At 41.4% G+C, this 16,696-nt stretch overlaps 1 protein-coding gene across 2 annotated transcripts in view; it reads left to right on the plus strand.

Annotated features, from left to right (window-relative positions):
- stau2 (staufen double-stranded RNA binding protein 2) overlaps positions 1 to 16,696 on the plus strand; it is an 87,205-nt gene that overhangs the window by 338 nt on the left and 70,171 nt on the right. For both annotated transcript variants that reach the window (XM_083995762.1, XM_083995763.1), the window contains exons 2-5: positions 2,093 to 2,300; positions 3,083 to 3,213; positions 3,721 to 3,880; positions 5,216 to 5,351. In XM_083995762.1, coding sequence (XP_083851888.1) covers positions 2,102 to 2,300; positions 3,083 to 3,213; positions 3,721 to 3,880; positions 5,216 to 5,351 — 626 coding nt within the window. In that variant the 5' untranslated portion in view covers positions 2,093 to 2,101. The remainder of the gene's footprint in view (positions 1 to 2,092; positions 2,301 to 3,082; positions 3,214 to 3,720; positions 3,881 to 5,215; positions 5,352 to 16,696) is intronic.

Raw genomic sequence — 16,696 nt, forward strand, 5'->3', positions numbered from 1 at the left:
TCCGTTCTGCTGGCGTGTTTTTAGGAGCTGACATTTGCGGGGACTAGCGTAGTCTCCTTGCTGGTGAAAACGTTAGCTTCCCTGGCTAAGCTGGACCCAGCAGCAGTCGAGGCTGTGGTGGTGGTGGTGGTGGTGGTGGTGTAAGGTTCAGGGGGTTGCAGAGCAGAGACAGCCGCTGGAGCTCTTGTCAGTCAACCCCTAACGTAACACAACCTCCATTATTCAAATTACTGCCTAAACACCACCACCAGCCGTGAGTTCAGGTCGCTTGTTTGGCATTGTAGGTGTGTGTGTGTGTGTGTGTGTGTGCATGTTTGCTGCGAGAGAGTGTAAAAGACAAAAGCGAGGGAGACAGTAGTGAGTGACCCCCTGAGAACCTCAGTGGGAGATGCACAGGGAGGAATAAAATAAATTGACTCCGTGCAATTAATTAAGGTCACGCAGCAACACTAGAAAGTGCATTTTGATTCGTGCACATGGTCGATATGTGTTGGTTTGTGCTCGTGCAACTGACTGCACTGTTGTTTACTTCAGTGCAGTCCTGCTGCTGGCCCTCAGCTGTAAACAATGTAAGCAACACCTTGTAATTGTGATTTCAGGGGTGAAGCTCAGGGTGGGAATTGAATCCCGCGTGATATCCAAGATCCGTCTTCATTAACCAAAGAATTATTTATTGATTTTGTGTGTGTGTGTGTGTGTGTGTGTGTGTGTGTGTGTGTGTGTGTGTGTGTGTGTGTGTGTGTGTGTGTGTGTGTGTGTGTGTGTGTGTGTGTGTGTGTGTGTGTGGACTCCATGCATCGATCTGTCAGTTTATATCAGGGTATCATGGTGGTTAATGATATTGTTCACCAACACCTGAAGGAGCCGGGTTCAAAGCTGCCCTGTTACAAAGTGCATACTGCAGGGGTTCAGTTCCCTGTCTGACCCCTTTGCTCTGACCTCTGTGAGGGTATGAGATTAATTTCCCAAATTTCTCTTCAGTGCCTGCCACATATTAATGTGAACCAGTAGTGGATGCATTTTGGCAAGATGCTGTGATACGGTTTGTGCCTTTTTTTTAAATTGAGTTTTTGCTTGCAAATTGATGAAAAGCACATTGTACCTTTTTATATTTCTTATTTGCCTTAGCTGATAGCTGCAGGCCACGACCTGTATTGTGAAATTGCATTCAAAATATTGCATGATGGATACATGAAAGGATAAAGAAGTCCAAGTGTTTCATTGGACCCTCTCTGCTGTTCGTGTCAACCTGTGTCAACTGGGTGTAAGGCCACGCACCTCTTCTGCGGTCTCAAATAAAATGTCATTGAACGTCCATTGTCTTGTTGAGGCTGCTATCACAGGATTCCCTTCTTTTTCCGGGGAGCTTAGCAGCAGTAACATGAGCAAAGCTCCTTCAAATAAAGGTTCATTGTCTGGGTGTATTAGCTGCCAGTGGATCAGAATGTGAGATAGGCCCAGGGCTGCTCAGTTTGAAGCCTGTTCTCCGGGCTTTGCCCACAGATTTTTTTTGTCAAATGACAGTGAACAGCTTCAAAAACTGAGCAAAAATGAGAGAGGATTTAGACATATTCTCGTGTGCGTGTTTGCTGCTTAATACCTACTGATGTCCAGTCTGTGGTAATACCAGCAACCTAAATTATTACAAATGTAACCTCTTTCAGTAAATGCCTTTTTTTTCTCCTCTAGTTGCCTATTCAAAGTGATATCTATTATAGCTCAGACAGGGCAGTCATGTTTCCATCTATGTCTTGGTGTTTATTTGTTTTTCTGCAGGATTATGCAAAAAGTACGTAACTGATTTGTAGCCAGGGATGGGTCATGGGTCTTCAGGGAAGAAGCCGTTAAAATTTGGTGCAGCTCTGGTTGAAGATACAGAATCAGGAATCAGATATATTCACGGTCTTGGGATCTTTGACCATGACGCTTGGTGTGGCTCCAGATCATTTGGATCTTCCAGACATGTGGAGGATTGTTTGGTATTTGCAGAGGGACTGAATGTGCTTCACCGAGTGCCACACTAGTTACAATCTTCATTGATCGGCATGCTTCAAACAAACTTGAGAGTTGATGGAGTGTCGTCTGCTTTCAGGAATAGAGCATGGCTCAAGTGAAAGTACAGACCTCAGCACCCCTGGCTGGTCCTGGCCTCTCCCCCGGAGTTCCCCCAACGGCCATGTCCAGCCCAGGATCCCTGGGTCTGCAGCCCTCTGTCAATGGCACAGGCCCGGCCCCCACACCCGCCTGCCCCGCTCCTGCAGTCGGATATGGGGACGCCCCTGTGTCTGCCACACCGCCAGGTATAGACCTAACAGAAACGTCTCACTATAGCCAACCATTATTGAACAATTACTGTGTTTACATTTCATACGCACACTCGTATATTAATTGTATTAATTTTGTGACAAGGTTAGTCTGATATTGATTCAAGCCACAAAGGGAAGTGCTAATGAGAAAGCACTGGACTGACTAACAAACCCTTTTCCCCTGTGCCTCTGACCAGCTTCAAATGCAGGAGACAACCCAGCTCCAGATTACATTGTACCTTATGCTATTGATCAGACGGCTTAAACAGAATGCAGCATTTTCCAGTCGATGAAACAAATGTTTAACACTGTTTATGTTTCATTCCTTGGCACATTATACAATCTGAGCGTTAGTCAGAAATTAAATTACTGATAATTTTTCTTGCCATTAAAAAGGCTGCACTCACTATGAGCTCTAATCTTGAATGAGGATCACTCGGCCGTATGATGATGTAGCTTTCAGACAAATCAAAACACACCTGAGCCCCAGCACATCTGCTAAACATCTTGAGCTCGTGTCTTCCCTCCAAAATCGGTAAATTTGCTTTTTGTGGGGTTTATTTAGTGAATGTATTTGTTCCGCATAGGACGCGATGATAACATGTTACACTTGTGTTAGGCAGCATTTCTGACAAATATACGTCACAAGATGAACGCTACACTGTATGAACATCCCATGCCAGTAACCTAGTGAAATTATAAATCTCCTTACATGATGATTATTTGGTTATTATTGCTAGGGATTTTATCATGTACTCTGCTGTGCTCTCTTTTAGGCCCGCCCCAGGAGAACATGGCAAACCCTAAAGAGAAAACTCCAATGTGTTTGGTGAATGAGTTAGCCCGTTTCAATAGGATCCAACCACAGTACAAGCTCCTCAATGAGAGAGGCCCTGCACACGCCAAGGTGAGTACTTGTGCATAGGAACATCTTTTTAAAGGACTGGATAATATGTTCACTTTTAGATATGAGAAGGGGAAAAAAACTCCAGTGCCATTCTTTTCCCTTTTTTCAATGAAGTATTCTCCAGTCCTCATAAAACTGATTGGCAGGATTGGTGCAAACCTCTTTAGGAGCTGCTATTGTTGGCCTCTCACTGTTGTCACACCCAAGATACACTCATAGTTTTTCCCTCACAAGAGGCTGATTAATCTAAACAACTGCGGTTCAACCGCAAACAAATTGCTTGGAGCCTGGCAAGATGGCTTCTCACTTATGGGTAATCCAGCTGCCTCGATCACAAGGTTAATGTCACGCTTGCTATTTCTGCTGAATACACAATGTTCTAAAAGTGTCAAGAATGAATCTGATGGAAGGTTTGATTGCTTTTTGTGAATGAATAGTGGTTATGTCGACCAAAAAAATGTTGTTGCTGTTGGGTAATGTCTCTCCCTCTGGGTGTCACTGTTCCAGATCTTCACAGTGCAGCTGACTCTTGGGGAGCAGGTGTGGGAGGCGGAGGGCACCAGCATTAAAAAGGCCCAGCACTCCACAGCCGCCAAAGCACTGGCCGAGAGCGTCCTTCCCCGGCCAGCGCCCCGCTCCCCTAAAGTGGACATCAACAGCAACCCAGGTATCACAGCCACAGCAAAATCTCTTTTTTTTTTCAACGGAGAATGTGAATGCCAGTTGTTAACCTTTTCCCCCTCGCTTAGTATATTAGTCTTGAATGTCACAGAATGTCATCAGGATTTAAAAAGCAAAATTAAGTTCAATTAGATTTATTAGCATTCTGGTGTTGTACAAACTTCTAGCTGATATTACACTGTCATGAATTACAGAGGTAGGGAATATGAACGAGTTACCATTTGTGTTATTAGTTATATTTGTGCTTTCCCTGCTTTCAAACGTCTAAATGGCTGCTGTGAAAAAGACTAAAATGACGTCTAAAACCAAAGCACTGTCCTCAATTTCATCATATAATGCAATATCTTTTAGTTTAGCTTCAATTCTCCTTCTCAGACCATGTTGTTGTATAGTGCAACTATGAAACAAAGTAGCTCATACAGAGAGACATAAGTGAAGACCTAGAGACAGAATCACAATATAGCAGTTTAATATAGTTGTGGCTCATTAAATCAGCTTGTTTCACTATTTGCCCCCCCCCCAGGACTCTAGGAAGCTAGTTCATTCATTCAGACTTTACAGGAGTAAGTCTCACTGCTTTATTCCAGCTATATTGGAGCTTTCCTTTTGTTGTTGCATTAGAGCCCTCTGCTGGTTTAATTATTTCTGGAGCTGTGTGTGGTGTTCAGACTGAAACACTGTGTGTCCTGTTGAAAGGGGATGGGAACAACTCAAGTCACCTCTCAGAGCGATGGCTATTCCCTACTTTTCAGGGCCAGGTCCGATCATAAAGTGAAGCGCTATGGGAAAGAAAAAAGATGGTAATTGCAGTCCCTTACTGCCCCCACCAATATTGGAAAGTGTCACTTTATTAGATTTACTCTGATACACTGAGGAGTTGACTTCTAGGCAAAGCTCTCAAACCACTGGATATATTTAAATAATCCTTGTTCAGAACAAAGCCGGAACAGACCCTTTTGACTAAAGCATGAGTGCAGGCTTATGTTTAGTCTCTGGCCAAATTAATACCACTAGCCATGTCTTATCTCTCCTGCCCTCTATGGCATTGTGGTAGTCAAAGACATCATAGCCAGTTCTTAATGGGATTAAGAAAGCCCTGTGATTGGTTATGCAACATCGGCGGGGGAGCTGTAGGATTAGCGGGGCATGCATCATATGAAATCAGTCAGGGAGAAAAGTTTGACAGTTTTTTTTTTTAACAGAATACAGCCAGCCTCATGTGCACCTGTATTTTCAACTGTCATACTTAAGTGTTTATTTAAGATTCCTTGGTTTTAATCTGCCATATCTAATGCAGTCTTTCTCACACCTGGTCACACAGGCAGTATAACACCCACAGTGGAGCTGAATGGTCTGGCCATGAAGAGAGGAGAGCCAGCGATATACAGGCCTTTGGATCCTAAGCCCATGCCCAACTATAGAGCTAACTACAACTTTAGAGGGATGTTCAACCAAAGGTGAGCCATCGTAAACTGAACTTATTCATCTGCCTACACCAACGCATTTCTGCGCCGCAAACTCACGTAGTTAATGATGACACGTCGTGTGCTGTGTGATCACTTATATCGACGTTTGAGAAAAATAGAAGAACGAAGAGATACGATCCAAAAATGGACACAAGTGTGGACAGAGGGCAAGGTTGTGTTAATACTACATTTCGTTTCTATGAACATGGTTGCGTTCGCATGTTTGTTGGGATACTGTATCGTCCTTTAAAGGGACCCAGAGGAGTTTGCTTTTGGCTATAAAAGAATATCATATTAATGTGGATGAATAGCACAATTGTTAATGGGTCCGTTTTCGATAAATATATTGTTTTGTCTTTATAGTTATTTTGATATTATTATTATTAAGTGGTCAACTCGCCCAGCATTTCCTAGTTTCTGTTTCCCGGACGCTGCCGGGTGGATCATGGGAATAACGCATGCAGGCAGATCGCTAGTTGGCATCGTTTATGGTCGGAACTACGACGGTATCTGATCGTCTTCGAACCTCCGACTTTCGTGCTTGATGAATGAAAACATTCTTTGCAAATTCTTTCGCTTTTATCCGTCTTGCGCCGGTCCAAGAAATTCACAGTGCGCGCGGAGGCTCATAGGAAATGTAGTGTGAAAACACTTCGCTTTCCGAAAGTCCTTGTCATCCCTTTAATGAGACATGGGCTGTATACAGATAACGACCTTAGTGGAGAAAGAATGACAAATTTTCTGTCATGCGAAGCCGCCACTTTAAGATTTGGTGGGAAATGTAAACTATCTTTGTAAGATTCTTGCCACATAACACATATAGACAATTGCTTTGTTTTCCTTATCCACATTTAAAAAAGAGAACTCTGCATTTTTGAATTGCCTCAATCTGGAATAATTTCATTTTGGGTGCTTGAAACGCCTGCTTAGTGTGGAATGAATGGGTTGCTGGAAAAAAAAAAGAAAAAAGGATGCGCTCAAGATTTATCCAACTTGCCTGAAACAGCATTGTTTGTTAAATCCCACGGGCTCAGATGTGTCAGACGTGGTCCCCCGCTCCATATGTTGACTAAACTGATGAATGTGGTACCCTCAGGAGGTCGCTTTGTACTCAGTCTCTGTCAACTTTCTTTTCAACTTCTTTTTTTTTTTTTTTTGCTTTACTGGAACCATCCAGCTATTTCCAAAACTTCATAAAAACGCCACAGAGGTGCAATTAATGATCCCCTCTCCCTCAGTGAAGGAATGTTATTTAGGGTCTGTTGATGCGTAAGGGTGCCTGCCACTAAATCCAGGTACACTGTGGTTCTCACAGGGAGGAAGACAGGATCCCATATTTAGGCTTGAATAGACAACAACATGGCGATTATCCACCCAGGAGGGAAAAAGTAATGTAAATTACACAGAGAAAGAGCCCACGGTGCAACTTTTATATGCTTTTTGTGCAAGACATAAATTGTTTCCGTTTTGTATACACTTAAAAAGTTTGCTTATCCCACAGTCTCGTCCTCTGGGAACCTTTTACAGAAGTGGCAGTATTTTACGCCGTTGTCACTGTTCTAAATATTTTGATATTACATTAAATACAGAGGCGAGGTGAAACAGTTGTGCACACACAGTTTACAAAAGTTTGAGCTATGTGGCTCCAGCACACAGTTCCTGAGAAGATGTCAAATTTGATAAAACATGCATTTATCACTGTTAGTTTAAGATACATCAAGTCACTTTCAGGAGTCAGTGAAACTCCCTCCAGGTGGCAGTGTTCCCTTATTTTAGAAATCCCATAGCACTGGTTTTGTAAGGTGATTGAGCACCCATTTTGTAACATGAAAGTTAGGAATGTAGTAAATGTATGTAGTTTTTGTATTATATATGGTCCTCTGATGTGTTATCTACAAAGCTTGAATCCAAAATAATCACAGTTAAACACAGAAACGTAACAGAGAAATATATATGTTTGTTTTACTTTTTTTTTTACATCTACATTGGCTCCTTAAATTCCTTTGGTAAGGTGTTCTGACGCCAAATGTGAGGGATTTAATTTTAAAATGTGGACATGTTGCCAGAAAGTTATCCGTGATTCAGTTGCAGTGTTGGGTAACTGTGTCTAGTCAGCAGACAGTCTAGCATCTGGCTCACATCTTCTACTATTTGATCCACACAGGAACAAACAGGGGGTGAAAGACAAATGTCTGTGGGGCAGAGGAGAAAATCTGTTTTCCAGCATGTCTGTCAATGTCATATGTCACAGTGATGAGTTTCTAAGAGACAGCCAGTATCAATTCCTCATGGTCTGTTTTGTTTTCTTATGCCACTTTGTAAGCGCGCAAGAGAGGGAGGGAGGAAGGGAGGGAGGGGGGGAGGCATGTGGGGGTAAGGGGATGTGTGTCCCTGACACACAGAAAAGACACGAGAGCATATATTATCCCAAGGTCACTTATGTTTTCACGGGGTCTCTTTCTTTCAATGTAGTGGAGCCCTGGATTAATGAAAGCGAGACCTTCTGAATATGAATTCTCTTCATCAGATGACTGACTGTGTGGTGGAGTGACAGGCCATATCCACAATCAGTCACCTTAATGATGCTGCAGGGAAGCGAAGGTTTCCATATGCCCATGTCCTTACCTATTATGATGAATAAGAGTGATCCGGAGTCATGTTGATGGAAAATCTTACCATTAAAAGGGCAGCCTGGCTCTGATCCATCAGCGCTTTAATCACCACCTAGACCAGTATTGATTCATTCAGAAAGTGCCCTGATGAGAAAATATGGCGATAATATGAAATGTGCATTTATCAGCGTCTTAATGAATCTTATTTATGGCGAAAGGCCTGTGCATAATTCCTCTCCACCCAACTCTACATTTAAATCATTAATTCATCCCTGTTATAATGCAGTCATAACCATGCCATTGTTCATTCCCAAATACCGAGCATTCTCGGAGCGATGCGTGTCTTTCAGCTGATTTAATCAGTTAGCGAGATGCTATGTAACATTATATGGGAATCCAGCCCAAATGATTCACAACTATGGTCACTGAATTAGGAAAAATATTTGTGTTATCAAGAAATGTGGTTACATCAATGTTTGCTTCATGGACAATCCCCGATTCCCGTGTTATCATTGGAGCACCTGATTCCAATGAGTCATACTGGACTCCTCCAGTATAGACATCAGTGGCACTCCCAGCTTTCCTCCTGCTGCTCTAATCCCAGGGGACGGGGGAGGCCTGCATCCTGGATTCTGTCAGTGTTGGAATTTGGATAGGACTTGCCCTGTTAGAGCAAAGCGGAGCGGTCAGAAGCCGCCCACCTTCTCCCAGCCCTCATTTGGTTATGACAGTAACATTTTGTCAGCTGGAAGAACAGTGGGCTGAATGACTGGGGGAGCTGACATTTCCTCCTGTGATGACGTCCAGATACTGAGCTGCTCGTTACTGCTTTCTTTATAGCAACCTGAGAGGGAGACAGAGTCACCTGTGCAGCAGTGGACTCAGTACCTATAGAAACGGTCAGTCTGGAATCGCACAGACAGGCATCCGACTTTTTGTTTTTTATTTTTTTAAAGTAGCATCACTCAACTTTTTTTTTAATGCTAACAGTGTATGACTCATAATGAAAAACCACCTGACGTTGCTGCTCTATGGAACTCCTCTTGCATCTTAGATTTCATCAAAGCTGATGAGTCAAAAAGCTGACAAACTTACAGCAGACGGACAAACTAACCGCAGCTGGCTCACAAATGTAATTCATATGTATTTTACAGCTGAAGAAACAGACGTTCCCCTAAGGATCTGGTGGAGACCAAACCAAAGTTAAAAATGTAGAGATTGTTGAACATATCGTTACCGGCAATTTCTCTTAAATAAGGTAATTACAGTATATGCCAGTGTTAAGTTTACAGTTTGATGCACTGTCATGAAATGATTGCTGGTTTAAAAGAAAGTTTATGAGAATAAATCACAGGTTTGTGCCTTTTACTGAAAAAAAAGAAACAATCTGATCATGAAATGAATCAGTGATATTAATTTCTTTTTGCCTTTTATATGATAGGACAGTAGAGAGAGACAGGGGAGTCAGGGAGAGAGAGAGAGGGAACGACACACAGCAGCGTAGGGCTGCAGGTTGGATTCAAACCCAAGGCTGCTGCAGTTAGGACGAGGCTTTGTGATTCGTTCACTACAAGGTGAGCATCTCTTCACGTTTCTGAACATGCTGTTTATTTCCCAGGACCACATTTTTCTGAACTGTCCTTACAGCAAAAGTGCTACTGTACATCTGCAGTTGAACAGGGAACCCAGTGACTCTTGGACTCTCCTTGCACTAACTGAATACATGTAATACTTAGCACCTACACCAAGGTCTCCTACTGCACTGAAGCTTTAGCGTTGTCTCTCATTTGCAAGTCGCCTTGGATTTTGAAATTGTCAAACGTGTGATAGGAAATGTTGCATAGTTCATCAAATTATGTGACAATCTGTGTAACTCAAAGGGTTAAATTATATGCAAAGTATTTAACAATCAGCATATATGAAAAGAGTGACTCTCTTATACTAACTCTAAGCCACAAAAGTATTTAAAAATCAGGTCTGAATGCATTTTGTGTGAGTGGATTTAAAATAAAATGCTCCTTTTACAACAAACTAAACTATAAAAGCTTTAACATGCATTATTATTATTATTATTATTATTATTATTATTATTATTATTATTTATTATTAGTATTATTATTATTATGCATTTTAATCCCTCATTCGCTTTTGCAGTTTTTGTACTCTAGACTTACCTTATGGCTTCATGGCAGTGTCCTTGTGGGATCAATGACAACTTTCCTTAGTGTGTGTGCACATGAATATGTGTGTGTTTTTGTGTAAGGTTCTTGTAAGAAACACGAAGAGACGTTGGCGATTGAAAGATAATTATCATCATCAGTCATCCTTGAAAAATGAATACCCTTATAATGCCTGCAACATGTTAGAATAACATCACATGGCAAAACTATGGCACAGTCATAAAGAGGGCACACACACATACATACACACAGGTGTACTTTGTCACCTACATCTCTAATTGAGCCAACTCGCTCACTGAAAAGGCAAATCTGCCCATGAGCAATTTTCTATATTCAGCATTTCCTCTCATCTCTTCCTATATGTGGAGGTATCAGATGTCCTCTGAGGTTCTCTTCACACAAGCGGCCTCATCTTTTTTTTTCCTCACCATCTCCCGCCCAACATTACATTTTTTTAATATAGCTGACTGGCCTGTTGGGCTTTAAAAACCTCATGTAGCCTAATCAGGACACTGTGTACTCCATGGTCCACTCAGGCGTTCCACAGATATGGTTTCTCTTATCCATCCCATCGTCACTGCTGCCCTTAAACAAAAGGGGGCCTCCCAAAAGCCCGCTTCAGATGAATAACATTTTTTATTACATTACATTTTTTAAGAAAATCATTACATATCCGTACAGAACCCTAAATCAGATGCATTTCACTCAGATACATAAATTTCCACGGGCGACATGCCAGAACAAAAGATAATCTATCCTAATTGTACAAATGGGTGTAAACTTATAAAGCTGTGTTTTATTGAGGAGAGTGGGGGTGGAAGAGAGGAATACAGGTCCAACATAAACAAATGCTTGGAATGATTTGTGCTCAACAGACTCAATGACACAGAAGTCTGGTCTCTCCTTTCATCTCCTCCCCTCTGAGTGGAGTTTCGTGTTTGTGTATCCTGTGTGTCCTCCTCTCTTCTTTTTGCCTTGATGTATTGAATGTAAAAACAAACCCGAGATCACTATGGAGGAAGCAGAGCACATATAAGTAAGAGCACCTTTGGTAACGCTGTATCTCAGTGCACTTGGCACGGGGTGATGGACAACTGTTTGTGCATCTTCACAAGAACTTAAATCTGTTGTCCTTTACCTCACTGTACTTGTATCTTCTCTCAGGACATTCGACTGTGTGTTGAGAGGTTGTTTGAGTTGATGGACATCAGCACCACTGTGTAATCCGTGTCAAATCAGGTTGTGAGTGTGTGTTGTCATGGATTGATCCACAATTTTGCCTTATCAGGAGGACAGTGTCCTCTTTGTCGTTGTTGTGTATTAATTTTGTCAAAAAGCAGCGATTTTATTACATTTAAACATCTATCTGTGAATTTCTGACTGAAGAGGCACTCGAATCCTTTACTTAAAGGGACATTGTCTAGGAATCACTCCCATCTAGTTGTATATCGCCATCTCATTCCAACTCGATAACTCGTATTATTTATGCTGCATTCACGTGGAATCAGGCAGATGGACGACAGCCGCTGCACGTAACGGGATGAACAAGCCTCTATGTACTGTAAACAAGTGGTCCATCAGCACAAGGCAAAACGATACACACGTGTTGTCATGGCGATGTCTTATTGTTTGCCTTACCCACGTTTTACCGCCTTTCCCCCGTCGACTAAAATGACATCCAGTTTGGTTGCCGACTGCCGTCTGCCTGACTCCACGTGGATGCAGCATAAGTGTGACCCTCCATCCTTCCTCACACTACACCGCGGTGATGGTTTTCAAACAGACGCCACCTCCATCGTTTCTCCCAGAGCCGACCGCTCCAGTGTCACTTCAGTTTGTTGATGGGGGTAAATACTAATTAATGAAAAAAAAACATACTTTTGAACGAAATAATCAATTTTTGTGAATAGACAACAGGAGAAGTTACACAATGTCCCTTTTTAAGTTAAAGCACTAATACAAATATACTCAGTTACAAGCTATAAGGTCCTGCTTTAAACACCTTGTGCCAGTAAAGTCACTAAAGTATCATTCGCCAAATACATTTAAAATATCAAGTGTTAAAATATTGTGACGACTTATAACCCATATATTCCTAAATTATGTTTGAGTGCAGTGCTGTTAAAGTGTAATATATAGGGGTTATAGGATTAACAGAGGAAAAAGAAAAAACAAAGAAAAAACAAGTATTGTTAAAGGGGGGAAGGTTTTTGAATTATGTGGTTGGATACAGGACTTCCCACCGCTGGGATCACCCTCAGTTGATTGCCATTCCAGGATACAGATGCACAAAACACAACACAGACAAAAACAAGAATTATCGTACTTTACTTGAAATGCTCTTATGAGGAACAGCTTGAATCAACTGTTTCTGTAAACGCTCACTTCCAGTTTGGTTAATAGTCCAATAAAATGCCCACGTGTCTGTCAAAGGCTTCTTATCCATCTCAGTTCCTGTAACAGTGCAACGATGTAATTTCCCTTTTTCTAAGGAAATGGATTCTAAAGTTAAAACCGCAGCGTGGATTCAGTCCACATTAGAAACACTAATCACTCTCCTGTGGGTTAAATCTGTTGTAGGAGGAAGTACTAAGAAATATCAAAAATCTACCAGGAATTAGTTTGAATCACATCAGCAGCAGACACACTGTCGGATTATAAATCTTTGTCTTTTAAAGTTTACACAGGCAGATTTAAGTTTGAACTGCATTTGTTCTCACCTATCTGAATGAATCAAACTAAAGGGATGGATAGAGAAAGAGAAATGAACCAATGAAGTATTTTTTTAGGTCACATAATTGGTCATATTTATGACTTCACCGATTCATGTTGTTGTTTTAAGTGCTTATTGAAATAATGAGCTGTAAAAATGCTCAGATGCGCATTCGTCTTTGAAACAAGCTCCATCTGGAAAGCTCATTGATTTTGCTGCATTAATTTTCAGCAGAATGCAAGCAGCTAATTTAAGGACAACAGCCAATTAAGACAAATCATTTATCAGTCCGTATAATACGTTGCGTGGTGCCCTGGAGGTGTTTGTAAGGGAAAATCGTTTTCATGCAGAATAAACGGGATAGAAAACCAAGTCAGGACAATTTGGCCCAAACAGATTTGTATTATTTCTCTTCAGAAAATGGCACAGGAGCATTTGGAGTGTATTTTTGAAGCAATTAGTTGTTCCCTCTTAATGACAGTGAACATAAAACAGCAGGTCACTATGTAATATTCTTAATGAGGACAGCAGGCTGTGATTTTTAGACTGATCCCCAGCCAGCCATTCCTCACAGCCAGCCAAGTCTTAACAGTTGGCACTAGAAGGGCACCAGGGTTAAGAAGTGGTCTTTTTTTTTTTTTTTTTTTGCTATGTCACATAAATGCACACATGGTGTAGCTGTTTTGTGCACATTAGCAAGCTTTCTATTAGTCACAGTTATTTTTCTGAGCTTAAAACGTCAGAATCATTCACGCGATGCCTGTTTTCACTCAGGAGATTAAAGAATCGACTATTTTCCAGTGGTTGCTTTTATTAGTAGCACAATAAACTCAGCTTTTGTGCGTTTTTTTTTTTACCTTGTAAGCCCCTTCTTATATTTTTTTCTGTAGTGTTTTCACCTGTCGGTTTCAGCTCTGTAAATCTATCATGTTTGGAAACACTTGATGTACCACTGTGACTCGGCAATAAAGTGTGACAGGAGGGCTCGGGGTGGGTTTACACAGGTGCTTGACTTCATGTGAGCCAGGCATGAAAGGAGGGCACGGAGAGAGCACGCTGATTACAGAGCTCGCACAAAGGCAGCTTTAATCTCTTTTTCAAAACTGAAACCACAACAAACAGTAAAAACAATGAACTCCGTCAGATTGGTCAATTTAATTAAAATAAGTTATGAAACCTCTGTTTTATGCACCGCGCCTGGTGGCTGCTCCTCTGTTGTTAGGAAAGGCAGTGATGTGAGTTGTCCATATGAGATAACAACCGGGGCGCAGCAGTATATTACAATACACTGAAGGGATAGGAGGGAGTGCATAGATTGCCCCCATGGTAGACTGTAATGTAAACCTAGAATAGGAGGTTTGGGGATATTAGACTGTGGAGCGAGTGCTGTTTCAACAGAGTGAAAGCCTTGGATGTGCAGCCAACCTATGAGTGACTCACAGGCTTACTGCATTTTACACCTGACTGATTTGATTTTCTTTTGGTAATATCCATTTGACCACTGGAAATGTTTATAACAAAGCTTCAGCACAAGATTCCTAGTCTAATATTTGCAAGAATGATGGTTTGATTTCACATAAACTGTTTTCAATCTCCAGAGTCTGGCTTCGCACACAGTTTCTCATCATGACTTTAAACATGTTTATGCTTGAAAGCTATAATCATTGGGGGCTTAAGCTGCTTAAATAACAGCATTAAAAGAAATATTTTTTCATTTACGGTTTACAAATCATTACTCATGGTTCACACTTCTGTGTGCGAGCGCCAACGGTTGTCATGTTGTTAAGCGGACAGCAATTGGCAGCCCCATGTTTTCAGCATTGTGTCGACTTGACCAAATGTTTTCCTCGCACTGTGTGTTTTCTACGTTAGCAATAGCGTGAGGCAGCAGGGAAGGAAAGAAATCAAAGATGGACACAGGGAATGAAGTATGGATGTTGGGAGGGAGAGAAAACAAGGAAAGGTCTGGCAGGAGATTGGAAGAAAGTGCAGCTGGTGGAGGAGTGAGTCTGTCCAAGTTTCTGCTTTCTTTTTTTTTCTTTTCTTTTTTTTTTCTTCTTCTAAATCTTTGTCACCCTTTTTGCTTCCAGCACAGGGCTCTGACTCAGTTGTGTGTATGTGCAATTGTGGTTTCATGCATACAGCTATTTGTGCATGTGTGGTCAATAGATGTCTTGGTGGTCAAGTTCAGTGATGCTGGAAGACAAAATGGGCCAATACACTCCCTCGTTATTTATTATACGTCTGTGTTTGCTTAACCCACTTTCTTCTCCTGCTTTTATGTAATAGAATACATATGTCTCTCCAGCCTATATACAACAGCAGCATCTTTTTATCTTTTTTTAAAAACTACTACCATGAATCGCAGGTTAAAAAATAAAAAATGAAAAAAAAATAATGTTTTGTGGCATATTTATGTTGGAAGATGTTTTCCCATTACCAAAAGTTCAATAAGCAACTTTCTTGCTGACTTGCTTAAGCTCATTAGTCGTCACTTTTTCTCTCTGATGTGTGCACATGAACAAAATCTAACAATACAGATGTGAAGTAGATGGTCTGAGAGTGCAGATTGCCACCAGAATCAAGCAACATATTCACCATATTAAATAGGAAAATGATTGTGTTCTCCCCTGGCCCCATGCCTCATTCATCCACAGACAAACAAACAAACAAAACTTCCCTGTCAGAAGCCACAACACGTTGATCCCATGGAGATTCTAAGACTACTTCACCATCTTGACAGCGGATGGCCTTTGAACTGAGCTGCACCACAATGAATACAAACGTTACGAATTAGATGTTCTTACTCGTAAAGGCCCCTTAGAAATCCAGTGCAAAAGGCCGTCAAAAAAAAAAGTAGATGATTCAGAGAGAAAGGTGGTGAAATCTGTTCTCGTCAGGAAAGATTTAGAGGTTTGGCATAAAAATACAACAAATCTGGTCAGGAACTATTTCAGAATTTTACTGCCATGAACACTTAATGTGACTTTAACTATTACTCAACCAACCAGAGGACTTGGAAGTCTTGGTAATTCTGCATAATGCTACTGCGACAACAAATGTACGCAACCCAAACTCACTCTGCACTTAAGTCTCTTTAGCGCAGCAGAGATAGAGATAGTTTATTGTTGTGGAACATAGCAGTTCACCATCTTATAACTCATTTTGAAGTCAGTTATTACTATTCAAGGCGGAATCACTTCAAATCAACAACAATTCATATTCATTCATTCACTCTACCACAAATGCAAGAGCTCACTCACCTATACATGAAATAAAATTGTTGTGCTTCGTTTTCAAAATCCCTAGTGTGCAGATGAGAGATGTGAGCTGATATGAGGCAGCGCTGTGATCCTCAAGGCACCGGACGATCCTCAAAATGAATATACTGTATCGTCTGACGCTGATTGCTTCCAAGGATTTATCAGGTTCATTTCCTTCAGAGCGACAGGCAGTCAACTTGTTGCACAGTGTGTAGGCACCTTAATACACTACATGGACCGTTGCCAGTATCAACAGTCTTGCATAGCTTAATGAGTATCCTATTTAATATTTAATGACTAATGGGTAGTATCGGTGACCTCCGCTGGGGTTTCTTACAACAACCGCTGTTGCCTGGGATGATTAAGGGTGGCATTACGTTCGAAACAAAACCGAGTTTGATGCGTCCTCATGGGCAAAATGGCAGGTTTACGACTAAAAGGAAGCACCGCATTTGGTTTTGATTTCTGCGGTCTGCGCCGGTTTGCCAGCCAAAGCTGTTGAAATTTTCATGGCTCCCTGCACGCTGCCATCTGTAACTGGTCAACAATGTCATGTGTTTAATTAAAG

This window comes from Trachurus trachurus (genome assembly GCF_905171665.1).
Source record: "Trachurus trachurus genome assembly, chromosome: 20".
Classification (NCBI taxonomy): Eukaryota; Metazoa; Chordata; class Actinopteri; order Carangiformes; family Carangidae; genus Trachurus; species Trachurus trachurus.